At 39.0% G+C, this 17,476-nt stretch overlaps 1 protein-coding gene across 1 annotated transcript; it reads left to right on the top strand.

The window, feature by feature from the left end:
* The first annotated feature begins 7,868 nt into the window (after positions 1 to 7,868).
* LOC121760729 lies at positions 7,869 to 8,698 on the top strand. Its single transcript, XM_042156355.1, has 2 exons — positions 7,869 to 8,018; positions 8,126 to 8,698. Exons 1-2 carry the CDS (start codon positions 7,869 to 7,871, stop codon positions 8,696 to 8,698), a joined length of 723 nt encoding a protein of 240 aa, XP_042012289.1.
* The last annotated feature ends 8,778 nt before the right edge of the window (positions 8,699 to 17,476 follow it).

Below are 17,476 nucleotides of genomic sequence, written 5' to 3'. Positions count from 1 at the left end.
AATCCACGGATACAATTTTGTAACTCAATCATGGTTAACAGAATACACGAATACAATCTATTTATAGATATGTAAAAGACGAGTTTTGGGACATTTTGAATAATAATGCTGTGCAAAGGAGGTAAACGCAATTAAGTGAAACTATTAAATTATCTTTCACTTTGAACTCATAAAATTTCGTAAGCACAATTTAAATACATCCGGCAGTTTCTATACAAATATAAAAAATGATTATGAATTAATTATCATAATTATCCACTCTCTTGACAGTTATAAATTAATGGAAAATACTATAAAGTAACGGCAGTTATATTACGAGTCAAATATAATACACAACCTAATTAATGAGTTGGCAATTGTAAATTAATGTCATTCATAATCTAATCACGGTTATAAATTAATGGAAAATACTATAAAGTAACGGCAGTTATATTACGAGTCAAATATAATACACAACCTAATTAATGAGTTGGCAATTGTAAATTAATGTCATTCATAATCTAATCACGTTGGAATTTTATTAAAAAATTACTATAGTACGTTTTTTTCAATAATGCTCATGATTGTACATTTATTATACTAATTATAATTTCATAGGTCAGAAGTCTGAAAGAATACCTCGGTACTTACACTGTAAGTCTGTAACCCAACATTGACGACTATATAAATCCCAAAGTTAAGAGCATTAGCAATGGGGCGCCCTAAGGCGCGCCACGTCAGCAGTTTTATCCTCCTACCTCCCCACCTGCAGTGGGGCGCCCTAAGGCGCGTCCTAAGGTGCGCCCTATGGCGCGCCACATCATCATTTTATTGTTTTGTTTAATTAATTTAACTGTTTTCAAATAACAAGTAACGAGTAAATAAAAAACGGTCTAAATAACAAACGGCGAAGTTTTAATAAAAAAAAGTTACATCATTGAACTAATAAAAAAAAATAAAACTAAGTCGGACTAATTCTCAACTTCCGACGCAGCTCATCGAGTAACGCCCTGAGATATTCGGCTTCGTCGGGGTCGGTACACTTCTTGAGGGTTCTGTACCCGGCCAATGCGACCCTGCGCTAAACGTAGGACTATTGAGGCTTGAATCCATTTTGTAGCAATTACGTAAATGTAAGTTTCGAAAATGAAATCGCGTGAAATGAAATGTTACAAATGAACGGTATTTATAAAAAAACGAAACCGCGTGCCATCGTCCGCGGTCGATCGTCCGCGACCTCCACAATGGGGCGGACGATGGCCATCGTACGCGGCCATCGTCCGCGACAGCCGCAATGGGGCGGACGATGGCGCGGACGGTGGCCATCGTCCGCGCTATACTCCGCGACCGAAGTATAGGGCGCGACTATCGTCCGCGCCCTATGGCGTGCACTCGCAATGGGTGCGGACGATGGATGGCGCGGACGATGCGCGCCATCGGGCGTGCCATCGTCCGCCCATTGCGGATGCTCTAATAGGTTAGTGGGTAAGTGGCAATGAATGTTATTAGTGGGTAGTTAATCATGAAAAAGATGAAGAGTCATAGTATTAATATTTCATTTAGGTTACATAACTCGATACCTAAATTTAATAATATAGTAAGTATATTAGAAAAATCTTTTTATATTATCAATGACATTCATGTAATTATTCTCAAAACTCATTACATAAGATTTAAAACAATATGTTAAATAATTATAAATATAAAATTAAATTAAATATAAATTAAATCAACATAAAAATATTTATTAATTACTATACTTATAGATCTCTATAGCAAAGAAAAAAAATCATCTTTTACAACATACTACATACTTAATATTAAAATACTATTAATATTAGACTGATATAAAATACTTAATATATAACTAAAAAATATAATGAGGACAATGACAGTGCCATACATATATAAAATGATGGAACTTAAAAAAAATACACATATAAACATTAGAAAAATACAATAATAGTAGTTCACAAGCCATGAAAAAATTTATTTGTAAACAAATCTTAATTTTACAATAATAAGAATAGCAAAATAAAGAAAAAATAAATACTAATGAAACACAAACTCCAATCCCCTATTGTCTCCTCATGTCTTATTTTCTTTCATTTATCTCCAGATTAATGATTTGTGCATATGCGCGAAAACAAATGTGATAGTTTATGATCTTCGTCTTTTTTGCTTCCTCTCGCCAATTCGTTGACTTTAGGTGTTTTCTCTGCATGGTGTTTTCTCTGCATCAAATTGTGGAAATGACAAAGTTAGCAACAAATATGCAATGTTATAGCTTCAAACTATTATTAATAATCAGCCGCTTAAGAAAACCAATAAAAAAAATAAACCAAACTAACATTAAAAAAAAAATTAATATGAACTAACATAATTGATACAAAATGATCTCATACAAATGTATAATTATTGCAGAGAATTCGTGATGAGGAAGGTAATGAGGAAATGAATTACTCCTAGAAGCTAGCAAATGAAACATATTTATAGATAAAAAGTAGAAAGAAGCTATCATAAATGGATGAAATTATAGTATAATTGGGTTTAAGGGCCGCATTAAAAATAATATTGGAGGTTCTTACGTTAAAAAGTAATGATTTGTTAAATTATATATACCCTATTAAATATTAATGATAGTTACTAAGTAAAAGTTAATAAGAAATTAATCAGGCAACGCATAATTATTGGCTTCACCCATGATTATTGGCAAGCATGATTATTTGTTCCACCATTAAAATAAAAATTCAAGAAAACGAATTAATTGGAAAGAAACTCCTCTTGATATTGACAGAGTTGTATTGTTCCATTACCCAAATGACTTCAATTCAGTTTGCCGTTTTTCTTTAAATTAAGGCAAATGACATATTGTTCAAAAATAAGTGCCTAAATGATTTAGATACTTTTAGTGGATATTAATGTATAGTTATACCAATTTAATGGAATTAACATTCTTCACTTAAATACGTAAATTATAAACATATAACTTATAAATATTTACAATGTGCCCACAATTCTTAAATATTCAAAAATTAAATGGATTCAAAGAGGAAGGTAGTTTAATATTTTAAATTGCATTTACATCCCTGGGTTAAAATGACTATTCAAAACCTCCCAAAACTCCCCTTTTATATTGATAAGGCTCATTTCAAGCATCGGTTTAAGGGTAAAATGTATGCTACTTGATCGGTTTATCGTGCAAAACAAGTGTTAAATGTGCAGAAATGCCACTTGACAAAAGCAGCAAGGCCGAACTGATCAAGCAAGTACAAAAGGCGATAAAAGGCCAAGAATCGGAGAGTTGATCAGGGGGGAGTGATCAAGCAGTTAGGCGGGGACCGCTGGCTTTTAGAAGAAGAACACGTGAGGAAATGAGCTGGATATAGCGCACCATTCTGTTATCAAGGACGACGTTCTAGAAGAGGACACATGCTAGCTTATGAGACGCAAGGACGGGGCTGAGTCATGAATCTGTTACTCAAAAGCATCGTCATTCTAGAAGAAAGGGCACGTAGCAATCAATGAGTCGCTCATTCTCAGCATGAGCGAATATTCCCTGTCTCGTTATCCAGCTGGAGGACGAATCGAGCTTATAAATAGAAGGTGTGCCATCACAAAGAAGGGATCCGACACTTTACTTTCCATCTAGTTTAGCTTAGCTTAGTTATCTAGCGTAGTCCAACTCTCTAGCTTAGTTTAGTTCAGTTCTCTAGCTTAGCTTAGATAGCTTAGTTAAAAGAGCGACCGAAGGGAGCGCTGCAGAATACTCATTTCTGTTAGCGTTATCTTAAGTTTCCCGCAGAGATTTTTCTCAGTTCTTACCGCTTTCTTAGCTTCCGAAGTGTTAGCTCAGTTTAAATTTCACGCTATACTCAGTTTTTAGTTTAATCAAAGTTATTTTCGGTTACATTCTCGCATTTACTTTTCTGCTGTTAACTGCAATTCACTTGACCCAGTAGTTAAAGTTCCATTGATCAAGCCAGCTAGTTAAATTATGCCTAGAGTAAAGATAATAGTTAAAAACTCCCAAGTTAAAGCGTGGCAGCAGCCAACCCCCCTGTTCACTTCTCACACACTCGACACATCAACTTCTCTGTGGGATCGACCCCGAACTTGCCGCTTTACTGTTAAAGTTGTGTAAAATTGGGAGTTTATAAATTACTTTGGCAAGGAAGAAAGAGCGAGAGCAAGACTGCAGTGATTAAGTGGCAACGAAAATTTGCTAACTGATCCGACCGGTTCGGTTATCATTCCATATAACTTGATCCGCATTCTAATCGCGTTTTCGCCTCTTTCTAAGTCCCGCCATATATGTCCCGCCATATATTAGTATAGATGACAGATTACACCCTTATCAATAGGTCTTGTATTTTTAAAATTTAATGCCTTATATAATTTGACATTATTGTTTCGAGGCGTTTATTAAGGGCTTATTACAACCTTGAATTCGTTCTATCCAAACCACTGCGATGCACACTGGCCCATCTTAAATAAATTGTTATGAATAAATCTAATCAAAATGTGAAATACGTCCTAATTAAGTAATGGTGAATTACAAACTGTGAATGTATGTCTCGTACGGACGGCTACGCACTGGGAATTATATGAACAGCAATTGAATCACTCAAGCCTTAGCTTTAATGCTATCCTTACGAACATTATGATCAAATAATAAAAAATTAAAAAGCAGAAAAGTATTGTGGATATAATGCATTTTATTAATCTTTCTCAAATTCCTAAAAGAACATTATGATTAGAAATGTGAGAATGGTGGGGGAACTAAAATACTCACTACTTTACTTCTTGGATATTCTCAACCCCTTTTATCTCACTTTAGTATGTATTCCCATGGAATTACAAACTTACCCATCACAAATATTAGTATAGATGACAGATTATTTTATGTTTGTGTGTAGTGCGTAGGAGTAAATAGTTTTATTTTTTTCTTTTCTCATTTGTTTTTCCTGCTTTTGATGAGAAGGTACCACCAAGGAGATTACTGGAGTCATCCCTTTATATACAGAAGAACTAACACTCAGTGGAGAATCCAGGAAGCCGGCGTAGTGACCACTCGTTACAGAGTCGCACAAGCAGCAGCAGCCACCGAGCATAACACAAACCCACCACCACCTGAACAAGCAGAAGTAAAAATGGCCCTTGTCCCTGACGACTCGGGAATCGGCTTTCTACACGCTCATGATGAGAGAGAGCCCACACATGCCATCGCCGCTACTCCTGGGATGCGTACCATCGCAATCAAATCAGGAGTACTGGCCGTTTTGTCTCACTTCTACGGCCTTTCGAAGGAGTGTCCGTATGCTTTTCTGGAGGAATTCTGTCGATACTGTGATATTCAGCCCGTGCCAGCTTGATCCACATCCGAAGATTACAGGCTTAAGGCTATTCCCTTCGTTTTGAAGGGGGACGCGGGTGTCTGGCTGTCTAGGCTGCCAGAAGGATCCATCAGGACTTGGGCCAAATTCCGCATGATATTCCTCGATCGTTTCTTTCCAGCATCGAAAACAAGTGCCCTGAAAAGGGAAATTACATAAGTCAGACAGGAGTATGACGAGCCCCTCGGCCAGTACTGGGATAGGTTCCAAGGGCTGCTTCAAGCATTCCCTAACCACAAGCTGGGAGAGAAGGAGATCTACTCGATCTTCTATGGCGGACTCACTGTGGAGAGCAAGAACGACCTCAACCTCGCAGCACAAGGGGATTTCTCAAAAACCCTTTCTAGCCAAGCTAAGAATATTTTGGAGAGGCTGATTGAGGCTAAGCGGTCGTACGAAACATCTCGAGGGCAGTACAAGAGAGGAGCAGTGCACGCAGCAGAGGCACGCAACGATGAAAAGCTGGAGGCTCGATTCGAGCAGATGGAGAAGAAACTACTGGAAGCAGTAGAAAAAACGAGACCGCCGCCACCGCCTGCACCGAAGGAGACACAGTATGTGCTGCAGCCTCCACCGCCAGAAGAGCATCACTACTATTACTGCGAGTTTCCCCCTGAGGTAGAGCAAGTAAACGCCGTATGCCACTGGAACACAAATGGCAACTGGATCCAGGGGAAAGCAGAGAGATGCTCCATGGAAGGACCACCCCAACTTCAGATGGACTGATCAGAATCAAAGCCAACCACAACTAACCGCTACACAACAGGTACAGCCCTCTAACGGGCAGTCCAACTGGCCAGCTCGAATCCTGGATAGACCAAACACTGGAGGGAATAGAATGCAGGTTGGTCAAGTGGACCTCAAGGGAACTGGTCAAGTGGAGGACAGCTTAGCTGGTCAGGCCGACAACAGGAAGGAGAATGGGGGTACCAACACCAAACCCCTCAGTATAGCAACCAGGGAAGGCAACCAAGTAATCAAATGGTGAGTTATGTTCCGCAGTACCACAAAGGAAACCAGCAAAATCAAGGGAACCCACAATATTTCCAAGAAAACCAACAAAATCATCTTTCCCAAGACCGACCAGGAGAGTATGGACCCTCCGGTTTCTACCAGCAAGGCCATGGGGGAGGCCGATTTAATCAGAGAAATAATAGGCAGCAAAATGAAGGTCCAGGGGATATGATGATCCCACACCAACCCCATGATGCTGTGCGAGAAATACAGGAAGCCCAGAGAGAACAGAGAGCTGCATTGGAAATGCTTACGAAGTAGTTATCTCAGGTCGCCATGTCACTGTGCGAGCTGAAAGGTAATGAAGGAAAGATTCCGGCTACAGTGCAACCTCCAGCAGAGCGAGAGAATGTCAACACAGTCTATCTGAAATCAGAAGGAGTTTATCAGAGCTCGACTGCAAGTTTTCCAGCACCCAGGACCAGTCTTAATAAAAGCCTTGAATCCAGCGCCCTTGATCAAATCAAAGCGAAAGAAGAGTCTAACATTTGTGAACAAGGCGCTGAAAAGAGGAGGAGGGTCGAAGCAGAAAAAGTGACCGGTATGATCCAATCTGGTGATCTCCCCCCCAAGAGAACTGACCCAGGGGTATTTACGCTCCCAATTTCCATCAGAAACATTCAAATAGAGCACGCAATGTGCGACCTAGGGGCTTCCATCAATATTATGCCATATTCTATATACAAGAAACTGGAGAATGCTAAGCTCGTCAAAACCAATATGGAAATACAGCTAGCAGACGGGTGTTGCATTTACCCCGATGGAGTTCTGGAAGATGAAATCGTAAAGGTGAACAGATTTATATATCCCGCCGACTTCTTTGTTATAAAAATGACGGAACCAGGAGCGGAGGAGTCTATTGGAATCCTTTTGGGGAGACCTTTCCTATCCACCGCCAACACAGTCATTGACGTCCACCATGTGACAATTAATCTGGAGTTTAAAGGAGAGCGACTTACAGTTGACATTAATGAAGCTGCAAGAAGGCCACAGGACAGAGAGAGCATACAAATAGTAGACGCTATCAGCCCTCGGAAACAGAAGTATTCGAAAAAGGAATCCTTCAAAGAGACACCCTCTGGTTCCGCTGAAGGTGAACAGCTCAAGAGAGAGGCAGCAGAATGGTTTGATACGACAATGACTGGAGCAATGGATGATCAAGCCATTAGAAGGGCAATTATGAAATTTTGTCAGCCGTCACAACCAGCCGAGGCAAGAGATATTACTCAACCAAGAAGGGTCGAAAAACCACCTGACCAAGCTGCCCCATTAAAAGGAATGCTGAAGAAGGATCCCTCGCTTACAAATCAACTACTTTCCGTACCAGCATCGCCGATGGCTTTCAAGAACCTGTCCAGCCAGACAGATCACAAACCAGTCGAACCAAGATTGCAAAAATAGGAAGAACTACTCTTCGAACATCAACCCCAGCTGATGTCCAAGAAGCGAAGTTCAAACTGGTCGGACCCTCGAACAGTCATGGCAAGGCACACACATGTGGCAAAACTTCCGTACCCTATTAACCAGGAGGAGATCAGAGCCTTGTTAAGGCACGCTGAGGCCCATGGAGGACTCATCAAGGATTTCGCCGGGAGAGCCCAGATCCTGACGAAGCTTCTCCAAGATGACGTAAGTTTAAATTTTCTGATGTCTGCAAGGCCGTGTTCCCATTTCTGAAAGATCGATTGATGAGTTATTCTATAATACGTGGCCCTGACTGGAATCACTCCTTTGAGGTGATGTGTGAGACTAGTAACTGTGCTGTGAGAGCAATACTAAGTCAGAAAATCCAGGGGAAAAGTTATGTTGTCCTCTACGCATCAAAAACATTGGGTCAGGCGCAAAGGAACTATGATGTGACCGAAAAAGAAATGCTATTAGTAGTCTTTGCATTTGGGGAGTTCAGGCAGCACCTATTTGGTTCCAAAGTGATAGTGTATACAAATCAGGCGGCCATCAAATACCTATCGTCGAAGAGGAGATCAAACCCGCATTTGATCAGATGGTTACTCCTTCTACAGGAGTTTGAGTGGGAAGCAGTTGATAGGAAAGGATGTGAAAACATAGAGGCGAGTCACCTGCGCCGAATTCTGCAAAAAGAAAATAAGGAAGCCATTCCAGACAAGTTCCCCGAAGGGCACCTGCATCTGATCAAGTCGAAGTCTGAAGGACAGCGGATCTGCCAGGAAAGGATGATTGATCAAAGTAAACAGAGAAGCTGGGAGCAACTTGCACCAAAAAGGGCAAAGTTCGCAGGAAGGACCGACAGTTTGGAGAAAAGCGAGTTACCCGGTAGGAACGGAATGTAGGCTTTTGTAGTGAACGACATTTCACTACTAATGCCTAGCTCATGTCAGTAAACAGGTAGAAGGAGTGATCGGGGTATTCATGGATAGTCTGCTTGATCAAGCGACAGATTCTAAATCTCTTAATATGATCAAGTGACATTCCAAGGAAACCCGGTCAAATCCTTGTTAGTGTAAATAGTTTTTTTAGTGTGTTAAGTTTTTCTTAGTTAATCAAAAGTCGGACGTGGAGGAAAGAAACTGATTAAGTGGAATTATGTGAGTTGTCATCGGGATTTAATGATCCATGTGATCAATTCAATTTGAATTTAATTGGTGGTGCAGTGATTGAGTTGATAAGAACAGGTGATGATAAGACGTGCGCAGTAATTTGAGAGGTGTCAGGCGGTGCCGACTGTTGAAATGAAAGGACGTCCTGGAGAGAGGAAGGAAGCGTATCGGAGAAGCTTTGCCACCTGGCACTCTAAAAAGGTGCGCCTGCACGTGAAGAGTCGCACAAATCTGAACAAATGCAGAGATCTCAAACAGGCAGGAATCTCAACAGTCGGGGCTGCAATATAAAAAGGGTCTTCCGGATCTCACTTTCCATCAACTACCTTCAGAACCTTTGTGTTATCCTCATCTAATTATCTCCAAATTCAAATCACCAGCAAACATAATCAGAAAGAAATGCAGGGCAATCAACTCGAGACATCCAATACATCCTCGTTTTCTTCAGGAGCAGGCATCAACAGTTATAATCAGTGGTCCTTGTTACCATCCAGTCCACCAACCACCAGAACCCCATTATTGCCTCCTAGATTCATCGGCCCGCTCCAATATGTGGACCCGGCTGACATAAGGCGTGTGGACTCCGTACTCAGAAGTTTTCCCACCGGCGTTGAGCCCGTGGAGATTTACACTGCCCTAAAAGCTCGCCTAAGAATTTCTCAGTCTAAGGACCCTGCTCCGCCACCACCAACAGAAGGGCTGCCTCTTCCTAGTGATTTCCTTCTAGGACGAAAGGAGGCAGAATTTAACCTTTCTTCGACTATAAAGGAAGACTCCATCCCGAGAAGGACGCGCCACCAGACAATGAACCAGTTGTTTCCTGAAGCTGATGGTTCAAGGCAGCAAGCGGATGAGGAGAAAACCAAGGGACCGGAGCAGTCATTGAAACAAGTAAGACTGTGGAGAGCAACCATGTGAGAGCAGAGGAAGGGAGCAAGAGGAAGGGGGAAGAAAGTATCCTTCCTTCTCCTAAAATGGGCCACCATACCAACCAAGGTATGGGGCTTACTAACGCTGCCAGCATGCTTCCCCGTGCGAAGGAGAAAAAGAATAAAAATACCAAGGAGGAAGAGCTCCGATAAGCGCGAATGCCTTGGAGGCAATAAGGAAGGCCTGTGTAATGGAGGCAATAAGGAAGGCGTGCAACATCCCCTGATTCAACCATCTAGAAGGCAGTAGTATTACCCTTAACTCTGTTTCTTTGTGTAAATTGTGTTTTTGACTCCGTTCTCACACTTAGTCCTGTGTATGGACTAAGTGTGAGAAGTTTATGGAAGTTGTTGTCTGTTTTGCCTATTTGTATATTTTTTTATTTGTTAGCATGCGTTGATCGCTGGCACTGTCTCACACTTAGCCCAGTGTCTGGTCTAAGTGTGAGAAGTTTCCCTTGTTTGTTGTGCCGTTGCCTGTGCCTAACCCTTTTTTCCACTGCATCCAGTCCCTCGAGGACGAGTTCATATACAGTAGGGAGGAGGGACGGGTTAGTTACAATAGAATCATACATGCTAATTTTTTTCAAAAATAACAAATTCCAGTTAGTAATAAATTAGGCAATATACATGAAATTGGATAAATGGAAGACTTGATTACCTTTTGGAAGAGTTAGAAAAATGATTCATTATGCTCGCATGTAAAAACTTGATTACAAAAACTTGATCAATTTGAACGACGCAAGTATGATGGAAACGCTCAATTTCTAAACCAACTGTGAAGCCTCTCTATATGTGAGTTATAAGCCAAAAGTAGAACACTTTCTACTATTTTTACAAAAGATATTTTTACGAGAGGCTGACTTTTAGTATTGAGATGAAAATTGCACAAGTAGTAAGGACTAAAGGCATTAGGACTTAACCACTTGAGCCGTTTCTTTTCCTTTGTTCCACAAACCCGCCTCACTAACAAGGCACCCCTTAGTTAACCACGTTGAGCCCATACACTTTTACCCATTCTTTGAAGCCTTAAAACCAAATTTTACGCTTTACATCACGTGAGAAAAAAGGGTCAAAGAAATGAAATATAACAAAAGGGGATGGCGATAGAATGTTCAAAATAAAGGGTAGCCGGGTTGATCAAGTTAGACAGTCGGGTTGATCATATAAAAAAATTAGGAATGAAGAAAAGGTTTGAGAAAAAGAAAGGGGCAGGAAATAGTTGTAACATGACCCAGAAAATCAAAAGTAAAAAAAAAGCCGAAAGTTATAAGGCTAAAGGTCGAAATTTGACTGAGAAGGAGCATCAAGAAGAGGAAGAAATAAATATCCCAAATCTGGTCCAGCGAGTTTAGTCAAATCTTTGGCTTTTCGACTCACGTGATTTTTCTTTTAAAATTTTATTTTTGAACTTAGAACCCCTAGGACCCTACCCTAATATGTTACTACCCTTGAGCCCCGTTACAACCCAAAACAAAGACCTTAAGGACTATCGTGTGCAGTCCGATTCAAAGTATTAAATTTATGGCAACACCGAGTGAACAGTCCTAACATCTCTGGTGAGAAATGAGTGACTGAGTGAATCCAACAGTGGTTTTTAAATTGAGCAGTCTTGACAAGCTGACACCTTGATCAAGCAAAAGCGAAAGAGAAGGAACACAAGCTACTTGCAAATGGATTGACCTCGGCCTCGGGTATGATTGTCGGAAAATTATCCGGTCTAATGCATGCATGTGAATACGTGTTTTTATCTTAAGGTCTTGTTTCTCTCTTCGTTTTTTCTTTTACTTGTGAAATAAGTAAACCATGCCTGAAATTTGCGTTATCTTTTTTTCGTTTTCTTTATACTTGAGGACAAGTATATTTTAAGTGTGAGCAGTTTGATAAGGTTCATTTCATGCATCGGTTTAAGACTAAATTGTATGCTACTTGATCGGTTTATCGCGCAAAACAAGTGTTAAATGTGCAGAAATACCACTTGACAAAGGCAGCAAGGCCGAACAAATCAAGCAAGTACAAAAGGCGATAAAAGGCCAAGAATCGGGGAGTTGATCAGGGGGGAGTGATCAAGCAGTTAGGCGGGGACCGCTGGCTTCTAGAAGAAGAACACGTGAGGAAATGAGCTGGATATGGCGCACCATTCTGTTATCAAGGACGACGTTCTAGAATGGGACACGTGCTAGCTTATGAGACGCAAGGACGGAGCTGGGTCAGGAATATGTTGCTCAAAAGCGTCGTCATTCTAGAAGAAATGGCACGTAGCAATCAATGAGTCGCTCATTCTCAGTACGAGCGAATATTCCCTGTCAAGATCATTATCCAGCTGGAGGCCGAATCGAGCTTATAAATAGAGGGTGTGCCATCACAAAGAGGGGATCCGACACTTTACTTTCCGTCTAGTTTAGCTTAGCTTAGTTATCTAGCGTAGTTCAGCTCTCTAGCTTAGTTTAGTTCAGCTCTCTAGCTTAGTTTAGTTCAGTTCTCTAGCTTAGCTTAGATAGCTTAGTTAAAAGGGCGACCGAAGGGAGCGCTGCAGAATACTCATTTCTGTTAGCGTTATCTTAAGTTTCCCACTGAGATTCTTCTCAGTTCTTACCGCTTTCTTAGCTTCCGAAGTCTTAGCTTAGTTTAAATTTCACGCTGTACTCAGTTTTTAGTTTAATCAAAGTTATTTTCGTTTACATTCTCGCATTTATTTTTCTGCTGTTAACTGCAATTCACTTGACCCAGTAGTTAAAGTTCCATTGATCAAGCTAGCTAGTTAAATTATGCCTAGAGTAAAGACAATAGTTAAAAACTCCCTAGTTAAAGCGTGGCAGCAGCCAACCCCCCTGTTCACTACTCACATACTCGACACACCAACTTCTCTGTGGGATCGACCCCGAACTTGCCGCTTTACTGTTAAAGTTGTGCAAAATTGGGAGTTTATAAATTACTTTGGCAAGGAAGAAAGAGCGAGAGCAAGACTGCAGTGATTAAGTGGCAACGACAATTTGCTAACTGATCCGACCGGTTCGGTTATCATTCCATATAACTTGATCCGCATTCTAATCGCGTTTTCGCCTCTTTCCAAGTCCCGCCCTATATTAGTATAGATGACAGATTACACCCTTATAAATAGGTCTTGTTTTTTTAAAATTTAATGCCTTATATAATTTGACATTATTGTTTCGAGGCGTTTATTAAGGGCTTATTACAACCTTGAATTCGTTCTATCCAAACCACTGCGATGCACACTGGCCCATCTTAAATAAATTGTTATGAATAAATCTAATCAAAATGTGAAATACGTCCTAATTAAGTAATGGTGAATTACAAACTGTGAATGTATGTCTCGTACGGACGGCTACGCACTGGGAATTATATGAACATCAATTGAATCACTCAAGCCTTAGCTTTAATGCTATCCTTACGAACATTATGATCAAATAATAAAAAATTAAAAAGCAGAAAAGTATTGTGGATATAATGCACTTTATTAATCTTTCTCAAATTCCTAAAAGGACATTATGATTAGAAATGTGAGAATGGTGGGGGAACTAAAATACTCACTACTTTACTTCTTGGATATTCTCAACCCCTTTTATCTCACTTTAGTATGTATCCCCATGGAATTACAAACTTACCCATCACAAATTATGTATACTACTCCTCCGTCTCACAAAACTACGTACTCCCTCCGTCCCATGCTACTCGCACTTTTCATTTTAGTCCGTAAATTTGGGATTGATTTTTTTGTGTAATTAAAAAAGAATTTTAGGTGTAATGAGACATCACTTAATAAAAGAGCTCTTAACTTAAACTAACATATTAATTAAATGCATTAATTCTAACTTAAATTATAAATAGTGTAAGGACTTTGTGACGAGCCGAAAAGCAAACGTGCGAGTAGCACGGGGCGGAGGGAGTATTTTTTATTGAATATAGATTTTAATGCACAATTGGTAAAGTAATAGAGATATCAATTGTAAAAGTAACCAAAACATCGTTAGTGAAGAATGAGTCTCACTTTATCAGAGGGTAAATAACCCAAAATTAGAAAGTGCATACTCTTGTGAGACAAACTAAAAATGTAAAAATGCATACTTTTGTGGGCCGGAGAGAGTAGTATTATTCTCTTAACTTAACCGATTTTTATTTCAATATATTAATGCATGTGTTCATTTTTCTTTTCTTTTTCACACTGTAATTCATCATTTTCAACTCACTTTCCTGCCTATCTGTCGTGTCCATTTTTATCTGATATAAAAAAGAATTTACTCATATATACTTAGAGATTGCAAATTATACTTTATTTTTTATTTATTTTATCTCATGTCTTTGCTTCAGTAGACAGTACATTACTGAAGGACCCCAAAAGCTATCTGCCAATTAACCATTGTCGAATATTTGAACAAACGATTATTAATTTTAAACAAATAAATATTGAAACTATTTTTGAAAGATTTGAGTTGGTGATCTTGTGTCATAAATAAAATTTATGCTGCTTTAATTGTGACAGATTGCAGGAATCCTCAACTTTAATGCTATGCTATTCAACCAAAAATGAAATGTTAATTATGCTCCTCTTCTTTTTTTTTTACATTCTTTTTATTCAAATTCTATCTAACGTTTTACATCTAGGTTAAATATCTTTCTTAGCAACTTCCAACATAATCATTGAGATTTTTGAAACACAAGAAAACCACATTTCTTATCCTGATCGATTGATCATGAAAATACTCTAGTTCTTTTTTTCGAATTCAAGAAAATTGATGCTTTTCATGTTAGGCATGATCACTCTTAATAATTTGTGAATTGATTCTTGGCAAAAGCAAAATGTCATAATTTCATGAACTTTTCCAGTGATGGCATATCTGGATGTAAAAAAGCAGCTTGGATGATTGAATTCAATTTCGAAATAATGTTGACAATGATTTTACTGTGGATACACCTATAAAATTATCAAAATTTAATCATGAATAGTTTTATCCTTTTGGAATTCAAACTTCTGAACTAACTCTTCAAATGTAGAACTTTATTTTATAACTTTAATTACTAGTACTGAATATCTTTGCGATATCGTGTTAGAAAGAAGAAAGATTCAACCTTTATATAGTGGGAGATAAGGTGTCCATTTTTTGGTTCTTTTTGAACGACTTTAAAAATATTGATTTATCTGAAATTATACTTCAAGCTTATCTATTTCCATCTAGTGTTCAAATATACAATTACTTATCAGTGCGTATTTTTTTTTCTTTTGAACGACTTTAAATATACTTTTACTAGGACATACTTAAACATTGATTTTTTCTTATATATAAGTAACTACAACTAATATTTTTTTTTTCTTTTCATCCCATATATTTGCTCCTTGAGGATGTGATAAATCTTACTCATCAAACTTAAATATTTAATCTTAAAAATACCATTCCAAAAGAGGACAAAAACCTTGTAAAATTATCTTTATTAAGTTGGGTTCAAAACATTCTCATACTCCATTAAAAAATTAGAAAATATGTGAATATTATATAATTGTAATCCCTACTCCATTAATACTTTCTTCCATTCACGAAAAAATAGTCTCATTTTGCCATTTTAAGATGTCTACGAAAATTAGTCACATTTCTTAATATGAAATATTTCTATCTCATACTTTTTCTACTTTTTCTCTATCTCTCATACTTTATTCACCTTTTCTCCTTATCTCTTTTACTTTACCAACTTTTTCTCCTCCTCTTCTTGTTTTACCAATTACTCATTAAAACTCGTTTCATCTACAAATGAGACTATATTTTTAGAAAGTGAATTGAAAGGTTAGAATGATCAACTCTAAGTTGTGTTCAACCTATCTCATATTGAAAAATTAAAAAATATGTAAATATTATATAAGTGTAATCCCTATTCCATTAATATGAGATATTTTAGAAAGTGAATGGAAATGTTTGAATGATGAACTCTAAATTGGGTTCAAGTACTATCTCATATTAAAAAATTAGGAACTATGAGAATATTATATAATTGTAATCCATTCTCCACTAATGTTAGATATTTTAAAAAGTGAATAGATGGAAAGGTTTGAATTATCAACTTTGCAATTTGTTGTTAGAATTAATAGATCTTCAAATTATTCATTTGAAAAAAATGGAAACTCTTCTTATTTGATGTTCGGATGATTGACTCATTCCATATTATAAATAATCGCAGAAAATCATTTGATAAAGCGAATACCAGTTTCTCAATGATATTCCACAATCAATCCAAAGTCAAAAGATCAAGAGACTGAACGTCACTATTCTTGAATAAGTTAGGCCATCCGCAACACTATCACTTATCTGTCCCTTAAACGTCTCTTAAATTACTATTCTTGGGTCCCACTGTACTTTTTACTCCATCTCTTAACTAATGGACATACACCTGCAACCCTTCATCTCTTATTTGCCCCTTAACCATCTCTTAAATTACTATTCATTCATTTTCATTTTTTATTTTTATTTCCAACAAATTCAATTAATAAAAACACATTTCATTAAATAAAATAAAATTACAACATTAAATTCTTAAAAAAATTAAAAGAAAAACATAATTAAAAATCCTAAAAATGAAAAATACATAATTTAATTTCTACCGGCGATGATGTGCGTCTACCGGTTGCCAAATTTTGCCCAAATGTGCTCAATTAGATCATTTTGGAGTTGGGCGTGGGCGGTAGAGTCACGTGTCCTTGCCCGAATAGACAACCGTTCTTGTATAGACGGATGCACTCCACTGCGAGGCGGACTACTTGCGGTTGAGCTTCCGGGGGCTTCAGGATCGAACCAATTTCCCGCCTCGGGTCCTTCGTCTTGGACAATCATGTTGTGCAAGATTATGCACGTGTACATGATGTCGACCATGCTCTCCATGAACCACGTACGAGACGGGGCTTTGATAATGTTGAAGCGCGTTTGGAGAACCCCGAACGCCCGCTCCACATCCTTGCGAGCAGCCTCCTGCTTCTTCGCAAAAAGAGCCTGCTTTGCGTTCACAGGCCTGTTGCACGTCTTCATGAAGGTTGGCCACTTCGGGTAGATGTCGTCGGCAAGATAGTACCCCATTTTATACCGCTGGTTGTTAGCGATGAAGTTGATGGCCTACGCTTTACCATCCAAAACTTCGGCGGAGAGGTCGGATTGGTGGAGCACGTTTATGTCGTTGTTCGAGCCGGGGACCCCGAAGTACTCAAGCCAGATCCATGCCGGTAGTCGGCTACGGCCTCAAGTATAACGGTGGGGTGGATGCCTTTGTGGCCGCTCGTGTACGACCCCCTCCACGCCACCGGGCAATTCTTCCATTGCCAGTGCATGCAATCGACGCTGCTAAGCATCCCAGGGAATCCGTGCACTTCTTCGTGGAGGTGGAGCAGAAACTGATAATCTGTAGTGCTTGGCTTCCGAGAAATTCGTCGGTAAAGGCTGCCCGGACGCCTTTGCAGAATTGGATCAAGCACATTCTCCCAGTGCTTTCTCCAATGTGGTGGTATTCGTCGAACACATCCGCCGTTTGTCCAGTCGCAAGCTGACGGATTGATGCAGTACATTTCTGCAGCGTCGTGTGGCTGGGA

The sequence above is a fragment of the Salvia splendens genome, chromosome 13 (genome assembly GCF_004379255.2).
Source record: "Salvia splendens isolate huo1 chromosome 13, SspV2, whole genome shotgun sequence".
Lineage (NCBI taxonomy): Eukaryota > Viridiplantae > Streptophyta > Magnoliopsida > Lamiales > Lamiaceae > Salvia > Salvia splendens.
This window is presented reverse-complemented; position numbering and strand designations above follow the sequence as displayed.

Bases quoted from the DNA above. Each gene is read 5' to 3' on its own strand.
- LOC121760729 (XM_042156355.1), top strand. From the start codon at position 7,869: ATGGCAAGGCACACACATGTGGCAAAACTTCCGTACCCTATTAACCAG. The intron at 8,019-8,125 runs GTAAGTTTAAAT...CACTCCTTTGAG, and splicing joins CGAAGCTTCTCCAAGATGAC to GTGATGTGTGAGACTAGTAA.